Source organism: Labeo rohita, chromosome 20 (genome assembly GCF_022985175.1).
Source record: "Labeo rohita strain BAU-BD-2019 chromosome 20, IGBB_LRoh.1.0, whole genome shotgun sequence".
In the NCBI taxonomy this organism is placed as follows: domain Eukaryota; kingdom Metazoa; phylum Chordata; class Actinopteri; order Cypriniformes; family Cyprinidae; genus Labeo; species Labeo rohita.
The window spans coordinates 6,202,450-6,220,908 of NC_066888.1; the positions used below are offsets into that span (position 1 = coordinate 6,202,450).

General features: G+C 38.5%; 1 protein-coding gene across 1 annotated transcript in view; it reads right to left on the minus strand.

Annotated features, from left to right (window-relative positions):
- Positions 1-5,237: 5,237 nt before the first annotated feature.
- The window catches only part of nid2b (nidogen 2b (osteonidogen)), a 31,462-nt gene continuing 18,240 nt past the window's right edge, over positions 5,238-18,459 (minus strand). The window contains exons 15-20 of the mRNA XM_051137898.1: positions 14,228-14,357; positions 13,909-14,080; positions 11,285-11,442; positions 11,060-11,183; positions 10,867-10,975; positions 5,238-6,133 (exon numbers count right to left, since the gene is read on the minus strand). Of these exons, the coding sequence (XP_050993855.1) occupies positions 10,867-10,975; positions 11,060-11,183; positions 11,285-11,442; positions 13,909-14,080; positions 14,228-14,357 (693 nt within the window). The 3' untranslated portion in view covers positions 5,238-6,133. The remainder of the gene's footprint in view (positions 6,134-10,866; positions 10,976-11,059; positions 11,184-11,284; positions 11,443-13,908; positions 14,081-14,227; positions 14,358-18,459) is intronic.

Here is an 18,459-nt window from a genome sequence, read left to right on the forward strand (position 1 = left end):
TCGCGGACAGGTCAGGCTATGACCATGGAAAAATCAGTGGGCGATCAGCGCTTTTCAGTCTTTATGTGTGAACTACTCAACGACACATGAAAGAGGCTCACTGATGCCTTGCCAACAGCAAATAAATATCTAGGATGCTAAATATCTGGATCAGCCGACTAGACCAGGGGTGCCCAAACTCTGTCCTGTAGGGCCGATGTCCTGCAGAGTTTAACTCCAACCCTAATTAGACACACCTGAGCCAGCTAATCTAGTTATTACTAGGTATACTAGAAACTTCTCGGCAGGTGTGTTGAGGCAAGTTGGGCCATCCAGGACCAAGTTTGGGCACTCCTGGACTAGACATCACGTGGTGTCATGTGCTGCAACAAGCTAGAGCCAATGAGAGAGCAAGGCATGGGTTTAGGCCACCGGAAGAAAAACAGCAGCAGCATAATGGCTTTAAGAAAAGTATCGACACAAGAAATGGAGCAAAATTTTTTAGAACAGATCGTCGCGTGGGTGCCAATAGCCTTGTGGGCAGCGCACCGACATACAGCGCCGTTGCGCTCTGGGTGTCCTGTGTTTGCTCGAGGACCTTTTCCGATCCCGCCTCCATCTCTCTCCCACTTCGCTTCCTGTCAATTCTAAACTGTCCTGTCATAATAAAAAGACAAAATGGCAAAAAACAAAAAAAAGCAACAGATCATTGCAGAAACAGCTTGTAGCGCTAATATCTTCCCGATGTCTATTTTCAAACAAATTACTCTTGTATATCATTCCGATTCCACTTCTCACATGTGTTTTCGTGAAAAAAAAAAACATGGTTTGGGGACCGTGTAGAGTCGTTGGGTGCGTTATTTCTTTCCTTGCCTTTCCGAATATGGATTCACTATTTGGGCACATCCCTATTCTATACCACTTTTCAGCAAGGGTAGCCAAACCTGCATCTGGAAGTCTACCATCAAGGTGTTCAGGATTACTTGAAAATAACAGGCAGATGTGTTGGAGCAGAGTTGTAACTGAAGCCTGCCAGAATGTAGCCTTTCAGGGGCATGGTTGGTTACTCCTGCTCTAAGGTTAACTGACTTTTTAATTGTGCAATGGCTCACAAACCTCTTGATTATCATAACGCACACCTTTAATCCCTGCAAAGAATCTGGAGAATATCATTTTAAAACAAAATGATAAGTCTGGATTGTTCATCCATCCATTTTCCAAACCGCTTGGCCTATGTAGCGTCACAAGGATGCTGGAGCCTGTCCTAGCAACTCAAGCCATAGGCAAAAGAAACATTCTAGCCAGTCCATCGCAGGACTAACAAGCACGCACATTTGGACACTTACGAGCCTCCAGTTTCCTATGATGCATCTCTTGGAATCAGAACACTAAGTACAAACAGGGCTGTGCACAGGAGAAAGTGGCCGAAATCACTGGTGGTGGGGCAGTTATCGCTTGTCTGAAGTCATGTTCAGTTGGGTGGTGTAAGATTGTTCACGTTCAGTGATTTCACCACCAGGCCACCCTCCATGCACAGCCCTGAGTGGAAATCCAAACCAGCATGGGGACTTGAACTGGGGACCTTTTTAATGCAAAGTAGGAGTGCTACCCCTATTGGAAAAAAACAGGATATGCTGGTTAGGTATGTTTTGAAGCATGGTAGCTGGTTTGAGCTAGGCTTTAGTTGGTCATGAACTGGTTTAAGCTGGTCCTGAGCAACTAGCTCCTGCTCAAGACCAGCTTAGGACCAGCTTAAACCAGCTCAAACCAGCTACCATGCTTCAAAACTTCACAGCATATGCTGTTTTTTCAACAGGGAACCACTGAACCATGCGTCACCCCCAGTCTGGATACTGACATAGCTAAATTGAACAGTGAACAGTCCACAACACAGTGATTGGACATAGAGGAATGTTCACCAAAAGAAGTTGCAAAAATAATTAAACAGTTTCCTAAACACTACCCATCTGGTAATGGTTTGCTTAAAAGTTATTCCTGCCCCAAATGCACAACATTGGTTGAGCCAGTGTTGCTGTGAATAGATGTGAACGGAATAGGGAGTTTTTAAAGGAAGTTTAAGCACAGTCTGGTTTCAGTAACCCTAAATAACATGAGAAAAATCCAACAATGCTTTTTGTTCCCTGCCTAGGAAGCAAATAACCCTGTCTAGGGTTGCGTCTGCAACCTCCTTCAATATACCTTAGTACTTTTACACACACACTGGTATTCTCATAATTATGTGGACATTGCATAGGCGTAATGGTCTTTATATTGTATTTTCTGTCCCCTTACCCTAAACCTACCCCTCACAGAAAACTTTTAAAATCAGTAGATTTGCAAAAAACTTCATTCTGTATGGTTTATAAGCTTGTTTCCTTATGGGGACCTAAAAAATGTCCCCACAATGTCAAAATCTACTGGTATTATTATACTTGTGAGGACGTGAATTTTATGCACCCTCAGATTCCAGATTTATTCAGCTTTCAGATATTGTACCCTGCTGAAAAAAACAGCTAAAACCAGTCTAAGCTGGTTGGCTGGTTGTAGCTGGTCATCCAACCTGGTTTTAAATGGTCATAGCTGGTCAGCAGGCTGGTTTTAGAGGGGTTTTGGCCACTTCCTTAGCTGGTCAGGTTAGGAGACCAACTGGAACAACCAGCTAAAACCATCCTGACCAGCCTAGCCAGGCTGGGAGACCAGCTAAAACCAGCTACTTCCAGCTTAAAACATTTTAGGCTGGTTTTAGCTGTTTTTTTCAGCAGGGTACAATATCTGAAAGCTGAATAAATCTGGAATCTGAGGGTGCATAAAATTCAAAATATTGAGAAAATCACCAAACGTTGTCCAAATGAAGTTCTTAGCAATGCATATTACTAGTCAAAAATTATGTTTTGATATATTTACGGTAGGAAATTTACAAATTATCTTAATGGAAAATAAAGAAAAATTGATCATTTTGACCCATACAATGTATTGTTGGCTGTTGCTACAAATATATCCGTTTTGTGGTCCAGGGTCGCATTTGGTCTTCATAATGTGGGGAATACCTTGTATACAAACACAAATTATAACAGTACATTCTTCAAGTCATCTGTCTCTTGTGAACAATTCTTTTTTGGGCCTAATTTCAGTCACTCTCATTGCATGGGAAGATTCCCACAATGCTCTTTGCTACCTGTACAGTCAGCTGAAACCTTGTTAAACATCATGTGCACAAACACACACTATGACAAAATTCTTAAGATGAGTCATCTGTTTTAAAGCATTTTCATTTTATGAAATGCCCACTAATTGCACTTTCTTACTGTCTATCTTTCTCTCACACACTGTATATGATCTTTTCTAGATAAGAGTGTAGCACAGTGCACTACTGTAATCTTGTGTTTTACAGCAGAGAGGGTTTATGTAACTCATTTCATTCTCAGGGTTCAGCAGGACAAAGGATGAACAAATACATTTTCCTGGTAGAAGGTGCGGCCCACATGAATTAATTCAGTGTTTATAAGCTGGCTCCTATTATGAAATAGAGAAACACATGACAAAATTTGAACTCATATCACATGCGTTACTGCTTACTGCTTGTATGCAACACAAATAGGACTTCTTTTTTTTTTTTTAAGAAATGTTATTTATTTATTTATTGGAAATGTGATCTTGTTTAATTTAATGGTTGAAGAGGGACAGGCCAAAAGGCAAAATGACTAGAATTCATTTAAAATCATCAATCACCATTTATTTGATGTGTTTTAACTACCTACTTCATGCTAGATTAATGTTATTTTGATAGTGGTTTATATAACATATTTAAAAGTTAAACCATGAGATCTGTGCCTTTAAGAAAGTAATAGGACACCAATTTGTACTCTATTCATGCTGCCTCAATTAAACTGATGCTATCTTTTGAATGCTCGTGCTGACTCATAATCAAACGTTTTTTTCTTTGTTGTAACACACAACCTTAACCACAAAAGTGACCACACCTATTTTTGTGTGTGTAGCGAGAAAGGAGGAGGGCTTTTTGTTTGTATAGAAGAGATGAACTGTGAGAGGTGTGTGTACGTGATTGTCGATGTGTGGAGACTCCTAGAGGTTATACATTAGTCTCAAATGGGCCTCAGACAGGGCTAGAACAATACGCGCTGCACACAGAGCTCCTGGTACACATCAAGATGCCATTCAATTTCCTGACTCCTTTTATTTCTGTTCTTCTTTCTTTCTCTCACACATGAATTTGATCAGACAAAAAGAGTAGGTATGTTGTTATTGCTTATTACTTGCTATAAAGCATACTGTTAAGACAAAGTTGGCCGGATTTTCAAAGACCTTGAGGAATTATGTTGTCTCCGTTGTGCGTCACTGAACGCTCGGCCTATACAAATGTTTTAGGATGTTTATAACAAGTCTTGGACTTAAAATAGTACATGATAGAGGACTGTAATTGAAAAGGGAAGAGTTGAGTGGCTTAAATGATTGGATGAAAGAAAACCAAGACTACAGTACAGACTGTTCCTCACACACTAACTACCTGCACTGGTCTAATTGGACTCTGCAATGATGTCTATAATCATGCCTGTTTTCCCATCTTAAATCTGCACTGGCATCTTTATGCATAGTCTACTTTAGACATCTGCATACAACCTTCACGAATCGGAATATTTTCTTATGGTGTTGTGCGTGTGAAGAGGGCTGTTTAGCATTCGCACTGCTGTGGCTTGGTATCAAATTCACTATATGTTTAACCAACAAGCAGCTGGACGCTTCACCTGGCTTTGATGCCATGGGAACGTGCCTTGCTTCATGTATGTGGTTATTCGAGTGGTAAATTTTTGGTTTTAATATCCATCTTCAAAGTTGGCATTTCAGAATCAAGTTTGAGTTTGATTTGTTTTGCAAGAGTTACATTTATGCGCAGCTTATGCATAGCAATTGTCTGCAAGCTGTGACATTGGTGATTATTGACTTAAAGGTGACCTATTATGGCCCTTTTTACTAGGGATGCGCCTAAATTAAAATTCTTGTCGAACCGAACAAAATGAAACACTGAGCCGAAGGCCGATTACCGAATATGTATTTTCATGTTTTTCCCCATGTATTTTGATTTTTTTTTAACACTGCAAAAATGAAATAGCCAAAATGTGTTTTTTTGTTGTTGTTGTTGTTTTTTACGGTTTTGTCTTGCTTTTCAAAGAAAAAAGTCAATTACAAAACAACAATTTAAAAATATTTACTTAACACTGAAATTTTTTTACATTCTAGTAGACATTATAGCTTACCAACAAAGCACAATTTAACTTAAAATTAATAAGCTAGTATAATAATATTCTTTGCCCATTTTAAGACCCCCTTCTTGAATCATGCATGTGCTTTTAATATACAAACAAATGCAGCCTTGCTGAGCAGAAGAGACTTCTTTTAAAACATTAGAAAATATTACAGATCCCAATTTGAACACTATGTGTGAATGTTATAATAAATGTATTAATAGAGCTGTTGTAATTATTGTTATCATTATTTTTGTCTTACTTTTTTATTTTATTTTACAAAACAACAGTAAAATTACAATACTAACATTTATTACTGTTAACTTTTATTTTGGCGGAAACCCGCAAGAAGACCTCAGTACTTCTTTTTGTTGATAGCAGCAGATTTATGAATGATTCTCATTACGCTGTTTCAGCACAGATTTTCCTCTTGCTTTGAACTTTTAATGGACGAACTCGCACAAGGATGAAGGTGAAATCCAAAAGTCTTTAATATAATCCACAATGATTATATTAAATAGTGGATTATATTATAGTGTGACATTACTGAAGGAAGAAGGTGTGACCTTGCGCCCCGAAAACAAAAACAAAAACAAAGGAGTGGACGTGGCATGACAACAGAAAGTCTGTGTAGGAGGAGGCTCTGGCGGAGGATGGGCTTCCGGGAGGAGGACAACAAACAAAGTCCATGGTGGTGACGACGGAGGGAGGAGCCATGGAGGGGACAGAAGGGTCCAAGGTGGATCAGATGGAGGGAGGAGCCAAGGAGGAGACAGAAGGGACCCGGAGCAGGAGGAGCCAGGCAAGACCCAGGCCACAGCTATGATGGCAGCCCACGGCGGAGTCGACGGAGGGACGAGCCATGGTGGAGGAAGGGCTGACGACTCCAGGAGCTATTCAAAACATCATTCAATGTAAACTGTGATTATCGTAATTAATCATTGCAAATACAGTATTAAGGGAATAATCGACAATTATGATTTTTGTCATTTTCATGCAGCCCTTTTTTAAGCCCATTTCGCGATTTCAATCATTCAGTGACCAGAAACAACCTTGAACCAACCCTTCCTCTTCTCATCGAAGAGGTGCAATGTGGTACTAAAGACTCTCTCGTTGTCGGTGCTTGTAATGATTTGTACGTCTTTCTCGAACAGTTTTAAATGCTTCCACACTGCCGACATGTTTGCTGCATTAGTGCGCACCTCTGTTTGATCGCCTCACATTGTTTGGTATAATTTATTCGGTCTTGTCACATTTCGCATATAATAATTACAACATTTGGTGCATCCCTACTTTTTACATAATGTGAAATAAGTTTCTGATGTCCCCAGAGCGTGTATGTGAAATTTTAACTCAAAATACCCGACTTGTTAAAATGGCCACTTTTAGGGAATGAGCCAAAATGCACTGTTTTTTTTGTGTTTGTCCCTTTAAATGCAAATTAGCTGGTGCTCCCAGCCCCCTTTTCAGAAGAGGGCGGAGCTTCAAGAGCTGGCAAAAACAAAATAGGACACTCTGGAATCCCATGTTCAGAGAGACTGTTTAGAATTTATTGTGAACATAAAAAATAAGTGGGTGGATTCTTACTATTATAGTCTGGTTGTTTATTACACACTGGCCACACAACTGTGTTCAAACACCTTATAAAAGCGATTTTTGCATAATAGGTCCCCTTTAAATTAACTATGGCTAACAAATTAATGAATGAAGCATGTTGATGGGCGTGCTCTGTCACTTCCAGGAGAAGGGTTTTTCTACCATTCATCACGTCATGCAGGGCCATGGAAAAAAAAAAAAAAAAAAAAAACTTTTTGAGACTTTTACAAAACCTGAAGAGTGTGTTTGGCACAGAAATACTCTGTCATACATCCAAATCATTTTTTAAGACTTTGGTCATGTTTAGCATGAGAATCCAACTCTTTAGCAGTGTGAATAAGTCAAAATGCATGAAATAGCATTAGGCCTGCCCTTTAAAGTCAACATGAAATGAAAAATGTGTACATTTTTTAATGTACTGTTTTTATTTTTTGTGAAACCGAAAACTAACCTTCCAAGAACCGAAGGTAATAACTGAAAGAGAACTAATGACATTCTCTAATGGTTATTTTCTATTTCTATCTATTTATATAACCTGAAAACAGGAAGCGCAAGAATTATTATTATTATTATTATTATTATTTGTAATAATCTAAAGAGAACCTACACAGAACATTCTGTATGTTTTCTTGGAACGTTAGGGGAACGCTCTTCGAACTTACTGGAAACATTTTATTTATGTAAACAAAACTTTCCTGGCTAACCAACAGAGAATGATCAAATGGATGTTTTGGGAACATTCTGGGAACCAAATTTGTTAGCTGATTACATTCAAGCTACACAAGAAGCTAAGTGCTAATCCCATTGGCTAGAGTTTACCTTTCACCATCCATGTTTGGTTTTCAACAAATGGACAAACTCAGACACAGTGTTTAATATTCCATAATGTTCATATTAGCATAACAGATACTGAGCTGCTGACCATATGAAATCTACCTGATGGATGACATGAGCAAGAAAAGTCATCTTTGAGTGTAAGTTAAAGGCCTAATTCACCCAAAAATGAAAATTCTGTTATTAATTACTCACTCTCATGCCGTTCCAAACCTGTAAGACCTTTGTTCATCTTCACAACACAAATTAAGATATTTTTGATGAAATACGAAAGCTTTCTGACCCTGCATAGACAGCAATGAAACTGACACATTCAAGGCCCAGAAAGGTAGTAAGGACATTGTTAAAATAGTCAATGTAACATCAGTGGTTCAACCATAATGTTATGAAGCTATGACAATACTTTTTGTGCACAAAGAAAACAAAAATAACGACATTATTCAACAATTTCTTCTCTTATTCGTTCACTGGAGTACCATGGAAGACCGACACGGAAGAGAAGAAATTGTTGAATAAAGTCTGTATTTTTGTTTTCTTTGTGCACAAAAAGTATTCTCGTAGCTTCATAACATTAAGGTTAAACCACAGATGTCACATGGACTATTTTAACAATATCCTTACTAACTTTCTGGCTCTTAAACGTGGTAGTTGTGTTAAAAGCTCTTGGATTTGATCAAAAACATCTTGATTTGTGTTTCGAAGATCATCATAAGATGAGTTTGGAACGACATGAAGGTGAGTAATTAATTACATACTTTTCATATTTAGGTGAACTATCACTTTAATGTTGTTAATTAGGCAAAAATATTGTGTTCTAATTTTCTTACTTTTTTTTCTAAACATTATTGTATTAAACTGGTTAATTCACCCAAAAATGAAAATCCTGTCAAAATTAAAAGCCTAAATTAAATCTGTTGTCACATAATGCGACAATGTCTCTTCATAAGACTTGTAACTGCATTTAATGATGTCTTTATAACCTTTTTTGATTAACTGGACTCTCAATAGAGTCATTAACTAATTAACTAATTGAGTTTGGGATGTAAATGTGACCCTGGACTGTAAAACCAGTCATAAGGGTCAATTTTTAAAAAATATGTTTTGTAAAAGCTAAACAAATAAGCTTTCTATTGATGTATGGTTTGTTAGGATAGGACACTATTTGGACGAGGTACAACTACTTAAAAATCTGGAATCTGAGAGTGCAAAAAATCTAAATGCTGTCCAAGTACATAGCAATGTATATTACTAATCAAAAATTAAGTTTTGATATATTTACAGTAGGAAATTTACAAAATATCTTAATTGAACATGATCTTTACTTAATATCCTAATGATTTTTGGCATAAAAGAAGAATCAATCATTTTGACCCATACAATGTATTGTTGGCTATTGCTACAAATATAGTCATCCATGGTCACAAAGAATGACAGAACTTTCATTTTTGAGTCAGCTATTACTTGAATGATCAGTAATGTCTTAAGCACCAGTGTTAGTTATTTTTTAATATAAAAAAATAAAATTTCCATTCAAACAATGTTCTAAACAAGTTCTTGATTGATGTTTCTTAAACATCTTCAAGTTGTTATGCTTTCAAATAATATCCCATGCTGTTAAAAAGCCAGAACGTTCCTACGGCCCTGTACAATAAACATATAATCCAAAAGAAGTTAAGAGGATACCGTGTCGGATCAGAGAAATATGCACTAACTGCACCCGATGGGCTCAAACGGCTCCCCCGGGTGCCTAATGGCTGTTATGACCAGGCCAAAGTTCGCACCCCACCTCTGGGTATATGGCTGCTCTGTTGAGAAAACTTCACTGAACCCTCTGACCTGCTGTGGGGTCTGAGGCTGAAGGACAGAAGCCAGTGTTGGCTGCCCTCCACAGGCTGGGAGGTCTGGCCTCTGCAGCGGTGAAGCCTTGCCGTCTGTTGGCGGTTCTTGCGCCTTGTGGGTAAGCCATCCTGTTTGTTTAGCAATATCAAACCGTGGGTTTACAGAAACCCCATGGCAATGCTCAAATATTATTCCACACCTTCCCATGGACGAGAGAATAAAGTCAAACTTGGGTCTATTCAAACCGAGCAGAACAACATTGGGTTGGAATCAGGTGAAGACAAGGCCGAGGAGTTGTGGGAGCGATCTTGCGGAAGAGATTCTTTGGACTCTCTCTGCTCCTATAACCCTTGTATTTTTGGCCCTACTGAGGGCTGGATTAAAACGAACCATTATGTGTCAACATCATTTTAGACAGTGGGAATTTTCCATTGTGGTTGAGGGCCAAATTGCTCTTATCCTGTGCAATAAGCCTGACAGGCATCATATGAAAACGACGCACTAACTACTAACTATTATTGTATTATATAACTTTATTGTATATATGCGTTTTAATGGAAAATATATATCTTCATTTGGTTTGAAATTTTCATCTCAAGTATTTCTAATTCACACACACAGGATCATTTTGAACCATTCTTACTTTCGTAATAAACTACAAAGGTAGTTATAAGTTAGTTAGTGGCGCCACCTGTTGGTGAAAATGCTAAACTTAGATTTCAGGTATATTTTACGTTGTTTGGGGTAGCGTTAGTGTTATTACTGTTCACTAAAACTATTACACATTTAATAAGTATTAAAAACATTTTTTTGTTAATTGAAATAAATCTGAAATAAAATATCATAAAAATAGATGAAAAATGGAAATAATTCTAAGTTTTAAGCGTAACACTAAAATAGGAAAGAAAAAAACAAAAACAAAAAATAACATAATTATTTTACAATAAAGTAATAAACTTAATATTTTAAACAATTAATACAATTGTGAAAGCACATGACACAATTACTAAAAACTAAACTAAATTTAAAATTGAATAAAAAATGAAAATATACATATAAACATAAAAGCTAATTAGAAATAAAACTAGAATTGTTAACAATAAAACAAATATATTTAAAAAAATATATATAAAAGAAAAATCAGGGTTGCATTTAATTAGATGGCAAATAATTTGGTAATATCTCTCAGGTTTGTTTTGTTTTCATTTATTTATTTTCTGACACTTCTGTTACAGAAGCAAAAATTCCACAGGTCTCTATAAATGAACAGAAACTGACAGAAAAAGAAAAATCAGGAATTCTTTACTGCTTTCACAAAATTATACAAAAGGGATAGAAACAAAACAATTATGCTTACCTATATACACTGAGATGGAATAACTGTAATCCCATATAAGTGTGACTGCTGAATAGGGAGATATGCTGTGTTTTTCCCAGTGCTTTGATCTATTACCACTATCCCATCCCTGTAAAGACATTCCCAGCATGAATATGGTAACAATGACCCGGATGATGTTAAGTCAAATCCATGCAGTGTATCAGAGACTTACCTCTCCCAGTCAGTGTAGTAAAAGTGTCTGTTATAGATGGCCAGGCTGAAAGGGTAGTTCAAAGCATCCTGGAACACACGTCTCTCAGTCCCGTTTGGAGATATGCACTCCAGTTTCTTTGTTCCTGGTGATTTCATAGATTTTAGGTTTATCTTGAAATTGTACCACATATAATCCTATGATAATCTGATAATCTGAGATGGTATATGTAGAGGAAACTCTTACCTGCATCTGCCCAGCACAGGTGATTTGTATCCAAGTCTAATGTCAAGGCATTGGGCAGCATGAGACCCGCTTGCACCAGTACTTTTCTCTTATGCCCCTCCAGTGATGAACTCTCTATTTTGGGAGCATCACGGTTCCAGTCGGTCCAATATAAGGTTCTGAAGAGCATTTTGCAGGAGATAAACACTTCAAAACAAGTTTACAGAAAACAATTGCACTACATAAATGAATATATTAACATTTATAGATATATGCTTATCTATAAAACAAATATTTAACATTTACTCTACCATTCAAAATTTTGGGGTTTAGGGAGATTTATTTTAAAAGAAATTAATACTTAAGTTGATTCACAAAAGTGAAAGTAAAGTGAAAGTAAAGACTTTTCACAACAGATTTTTATTCCAAAGAAACACTGTTCTTGAGTTTCCACAAAATAAATATTAAGCAGCATTGATTATTTTCAACACTGATACTATTAAATGTTTGTTGAGCAGCAAATCAGCATATTAGAATGATTTCTGAAGGATCTTGTGACACTTAATACTGAAGTAATGATGCTGAAAATTCAGTTTTGCATCACAGGAATAAACTACATTTTAAAATATATTAATATAGAAAACGAGTTATTTTAATTGGTAATAATATTTTACAATATTATTGTTACTGTTTTGCTTATGCATTTGGTCAACCTCAGTGAGCATAAGCTTCTTTCAAAAATCCTACTGACCACAAACGTGAACTGTAGTATTTATACTGACCAAAATTATAAACACAACTCAAAGGTCTGAGACTTTTTCTATGTACATAAAAGGCCTATTTCTCTCAAATATTGTTCACAAATCTGTCTAAATCTCTGTTAGTGAGCACTTCTCCTTTGCAGAGATAATCCATCCACCTCACAGGTGTGGCATATCAAGATGTTGATTAGACAGCATGATTTTAGCACAGGTGTGCCTTAGGCTGGCCGCAATAAAAGGCCACTCTAAAATGTGCAGTTTTATCACATAGCACAATGCCACAGATGTCGCAAGTTTTGAGGGAGCATGCAATTGGCATGCTGACTGCAGGTATGTCCACCAGAGCTGTTGCCCGTGAATTGAATGTTCATTTATCTACCATAAGCCTTCTCCAAAGGCGTTTCAGAGAATTTGGCAGTACATCCAACCAGCCTCACAACCGCAGACCACGTGTAACCACACCAGCCCAGGACCTCCACATCCAGCATCTTCACCTCCAAGATCGTCTGAGACCAGCCACCCGGACAGCTGCTGCAGCAATCGGTTTGCATAACCAAAGAATTTCTGAAGAAATTGTCAGAAACTGTCTCAGGGAAGTCTGTCATCTGCATATTTGTCATCCTCATCAGGTGTCTCAACCTGACTGCAGTTCGTCGTCGTAACCGACTCAAGTGAGCAAATGCTCACATTTGATGCCGTCTGGCACTTTGGAGAGGTGTTCTCTTCACGGATGAATTCCGGTTTTCAAGGGCAGATGGCATACAGCGTGTATGGCGTCGTGTGGGTGAGCGGTTTGCTGATGTCAACGTTGTGGATCGAGTGGCCCATGGTGGCGGTGGGGTTATGGTATGGGCAGGTGTATGTTATGGACAACGAACACAGGTGCATTTTATTTTATGGCATTTTGAATGCACAGAGATACAGTGATGAAATCCTGAGGCCTATTATTGTGCCATTCATCCACGACATCAACTCATGTTGCAGCGTGATAACAGGCCACAATCAACAACCTGATCAACTCTATGCGAAGGAAATGTGTTGCACTGCGTGAGGCAAATGGTGGTCACACCAGATACCGACTGGTTTTCGGATCCCCCGGACCCCCCGAATACAGTAAAACTGCACGTTTTAGAGTGGTCTTTTATTGTGGCCAGACTAAGGCACACCTGTGCAATAATCATGCTGTCTAATCAGCATCTTGATATGCCACACCTGTGAGGTGGATGGATTATCTCAGCAAATGAGAAGTGCTCACTAACACAGATTTAGGCAGATTTGTGAACAATATTTTAGAGAAAAAGGCCTTTTGTGTACATAGAAAAAGTCTTGGATCTTTGAATTCAGCTCATGAAAAATGGGGGCAAAAACAAAAGTGTTGAGTTTATAATTTTGGTCAGTACACTGTTAGTACAATACACTGTAAATGCTGGGTTAAATATGGACAAGCCCAGTGATTGCATTGTTTTGACCCAGCGATTAGGTTAAATGTTTAACCCAACCTTCTAGGTAGTTTTATTTAAATCAACTATTGTATAAAAATAACTATATGGCTGACATAAAATGAACTCAAAAAATCAGACATATAATTACTAGAGGCATCAACAATAATCAAAAAGGTGAACATTTATTAATAAGCAATTTAAAAAATGTTCATTATTTTATTATTATTTATTCAACTTATTAATAAATGTTTAAATTTTGGGTTCATTTTAAGCAATAGTTGAGCTAAATAAAACTACCCAGAAGGCTCGGTTAAACATTTAACCCAGCCGCTGGGTTTGTCCATATTTTACCCAGCACTATTTATTTATTTTTTTTTAACCCAGCATTTTTTAGAGTGTTATTTGTGTTTTATAGCAAGTGATGGATTTTGATCTTACTGACCCACTGTTAGCATCCACTATGATGGCTCTGGGATTCACCAAATCTGAATCAATCAACACTTTTCTGTTGCTGCCGTCCAGACTGGAGGTCTCGATCCTGTCTTTCCCACTGTCTACCCAGAACAACTTCCTGTGCACAGTGTCTACCGCAATTCCCTCCGGCTGAACCAAGCCTGGAATTTCACATTGCATAATAATGAAATCTGATATGAATATGTTGGTGATGCAACTATCATAATTCCCCATCATAATTCCCCATAATTAAAATAGGTTGAACAGACAGACAGACAGACAGACTGACAGATAGATATTTAGATCACCTTGGCTGATAATAGCCTCAGGCTCAGACCTAAATTCCAAGACCGCTCTGTTAATGGTGTGTCTTCCAAAATCTGTCCAATATATCATGTTCTCCTGACAATCATAGTCGATTCCAATCACAGTGGAGTCCTGCAATGATTAACAACAGTGTAACACAAGTTACATAATCATAATCTTTTAATAAAGTAACTAGTAAAGTAACACATTTCTTTTTAATTTACAAGTGAATATCTGAGTTACTTTTTTAAATAAGTAACACCAGTTATTTAATTTTCCCATTTATTGACTGACAGCTCTTCTGTCTCCATTTTGAGAGAAATCAGTAGCAGTAAGTGCAGAGGTGTTGTGTGCACTGTGTAAACATGATGTAGTTCTAGACTAAACGTGGACATGCATTTACTCGTTTCACTTGCACAAAAACAGATTCAGTAATGAATAAAAACAGTGAAACGCAATACTGCAGCAATTAAATATGTTAAATAATGCAAATATCTTTTGTATATTTAATCCATCCTAATGTCATGGCAATTCGTACATATTTTATGAAGTGGCTAATTCATATGTTTTTTGCTAAATCACATGTATTTTACGTGTTCCCCAATTTGTAAAAATTTGTACGAATGACCTACCTCCAACTCCGCCCCTAAACCTTCTCATCACTGAGGTCTAAAAACATTGCACTAAATCGTATGAGTGAGGTCATATGAATTTGTACGAATTAGCCACCTTGTAAAATATGTATGGTTGTGAGACAGCGTTGATTTAGTCCCATTTTATTAACCAGTGTCTTTGATTCTGAGCTTTGATGATCCAATTACTACAAACAAGCAAAAATGACTTTACATAAATCTAACATCTGTTTCTTTTGTTTTTTTATTGCTGAACTTTCTTCACCTGCATCCTATTTTCATGTAATCTAGAATGGCAGAACAGCTGAAAGGTTTGTTTGAGTGTGAATTTAGATTTCCTTCAGTCTGAGGGAATGAATGAGCTTTTACACTTGCCAAAAATAGAACATTTTCATATTAAGAACAAACAAGCAAGCCCAGTGTAAATGAGAAAAAAGTAACACAAATTTACAAATGTAATGTATCATTGTATCCTGTAATGCTGAAGTACCAGTAAAATGTCAAGAACAAGGATACTCGATTGGTACGTGCTTGCACATAAAGGATGTTTTACATCTCATCCTGTGTTTAAAAAAACTGAATGTCTGGATGAGTCCAGAGACTGCTGAGAAAGATCAGCTGATGGCAAGCTAGGAAATATAACCCACTGGCACAGTCATTGACTGGCTACCCATGGCTGTAGTTTCCTAAGCAACATAGCATCGGATACACCCGCCATAGCTACTGAAAGACAACAGAAGAAAATACCCACAGAGTCTGTGAGAGTGAGGGTGGAATAAGACTCATCGGCTGACTTTATGGCAAAGGACCCTGTACAGGATATGACAATGAGCGATAATTGTGCAGACCAAGAGAGCACCACAGGTGTTGTTGCAACTAAACATTCAGCCCAAGGGTAACAAACTGCAGATATGTGCTTGTGGTTGGAGCAAAGTTACACCATATCTGGGTTTGAGGAATCATCAAGGAAGAAGGAAGTGCTTGAAGGAGGACAGACAGGGGCTTCGCATTGAGTAATATCAAGAATGGCAACAGGAGATCCCTCATTCAACAAAGGAGGCAACTCCGGAAGCAGTGGAAAAAAGGCACTGAAAGGGAAAAAGAAGTGTGTGTGTTTCAAGCTGTTATTAAACTCAGACTGGCATCCCTCCATAAAGCAAAGAACTTATGAAAACGCAGGAGAAAAAAAGAACAAACTAGAACTCACTTTTTCAAGGATCCCTTCAAATTTCTGTTGGGTCTCTTCACCAGGGTGAAAAGCATAACTTTGAAAGTAATGAAAAAAGGCCTGGATGAATGCTTGAAGATGATACATACTGACCCAAGATGGCACGAGCAGCTGTCAGTACCACCAGACATTCCACCAATCAACTGTCCAGAACATCAATTGGAGGTTTACCCTCCAACTTAGAAAGAGGTGGAAAGCGTCGTCCATCATGCAAGAGCGTCATCAGCCCCAGGGCCAAATGGAGTCCCATACAAGGAGGCTCATGAGGAGAGTGTGGCAAGAGAAAGATATACCCAAAGTATGGCGTAGGGCAGGAGGGGTTCTGATCCCGAAGGAGAAGAACTCAGAGAATATCAACCAGTTTTGACCAATATCACTGCTAAATGTAGAGGGTTAAATCTTTTTCAGAATCATTGCCAAGAGGTTGTCCAGATACTTGCAAAGAAATATCTACATTGACACAGCAGTACAGAAGGCAGGTATATCAGGGTCAATAATCAAATATCAAATAATCATCCAGGCCTTTTTTCGTTACTTTCAAAGGTACGCTTTTCTCCCTGGTGAAGAGACCTGTCAGAAATTTGAAGGGATCCTTGAAAAACTGAGTTCTAGTTTGTTCTTTTTTCCTCCTGTGTTTTCATAAGTTCTTTGCTTTATGGAGGGATGCCAGTCTGAGTTTAATATCAGCTTGAAGCAAATGAAAATGAAATGTTTTCCTCAAAAAACATAATTTCTTTACGACTGAAGAAAAAAAAAAAGAGATGAATTATACATTATATGTGAATTATACATTATATGTGAATCTTTGTTTTGGAAGTGGACTTCTCCTTTAAGCTGCTCTTCACTAGTCTCACACAAGAGTTTAAGTGTGCTAAAGTGAGACTTCAGATGACTCAGAATAATTCTGTGGTAAGTAAAAATGCACCAGCCTTGGTAGCAGGTCGCAAATGGAGACAAGCCAGTGCAGTGGAGGAGGCAATCTCAGCAATCAAACATGTGGATATTGTAGAGCATGTTCAGCAAGGAAGAGGAGGCCTTGGATTAACAATGAGACGGCCAGAGTGGAACAAAGCCACAGCACCAGAGTGGAGGAAGATGGTGGTAGAGGAAACACACAGACAGGAGGAAGCAGCAAGGTGGGCCAGGGCAGTCTCCCTTGGTGAACAGGGACAATGGACATGGTGGGATAGGGTTGAGAAGAGGAGGATTAACTGGAAGGACCTGTGGAACATGGAAGAGAAGCAGCTCAGTTTCATCATCAGAGCAACTTATGATATTCTTCCAGTGCCAACTAATCTCCATCAGTGGTGGGGGGAAGATCCTGGGTTTGCTCTCTGCTTCAGGCCAGCTTCCCTCAAGCACATACTGACAGGGTGTAAAGTTAGCCTTACCCAGGGTCGTTACACCTGGCATCACAACAAAGTTCTTGAGAGCCTTGCCTCCACTCTTGAGGAAAAACGCATTGCCACCAATTCTTCACCACCCGCAATTGATTCCCTGCAAGCAATCTTTGTCCAGGAAGGGGCAAAAGTACCCAGGAGCAGACCTACGTCACTGGAGCATGACCAGCTAGCTTGTGATTGGAAGATGCAGGTGGATATTGTGCAGCACTTTGTTTTTCCCCCAGAGATTATACCCACCACCCTCAGACCAGATGTAGTTCTCTGGTCCCCCTCTGTAAAGAAAGTCTTTATCACTAAACTTACTGTACCCTGGGAAGACTCAGTGGAGGAAGTTTATGAACGTAAACTCCAAAGATACACAGAGTTGGCTGCTGAAATACAGCTGCATGGATGGAATGCTGAAATCCGTTTGGTGGAAGTAGGATGCAGAGGATTTGTGGCATCATCTACTGTTAACCTGCTAAGATGGGAATCAGAGGCCAGAGCTTACGTCAAACTATTAAAACTGTATCAGAGGCAGAGGTGAATTAGAGGGTGAATTATGAGGGGAATTAGAGCTGAAGGGGGTGTACCTGGGATGCCAGGTATTACCCTTGAGCCCTCTGGAGATGTCATGGGCTCATCAACGAAACGTCAAGGAAAGAGGGAGCCCACCTGATGACCCTACCCCCCTTCTGTATTGATGATATACCTATCTCCCATAACTGCAGCCCCATCCTGTAACATTAAAGTGCTTCTAAATTCCAGCCTCAGCCCAATCAGGAGTACCAGTACTTACATAGAAACCTATACAAAGTAGCCAGAAAGAAATGCTAATTTTAAAGAAATACGTCAGATGGATTTAGAGGCTTTTGCATCTGAACTCTTCATATTTAATTTCATTTACATAGTTTTGTGCTGCAAATTGTATTATTTTGCACAGCGCAACATAAGGAGGAGAGTCAGCTGCGTCAGCAGTGGTTGTTTTGCAG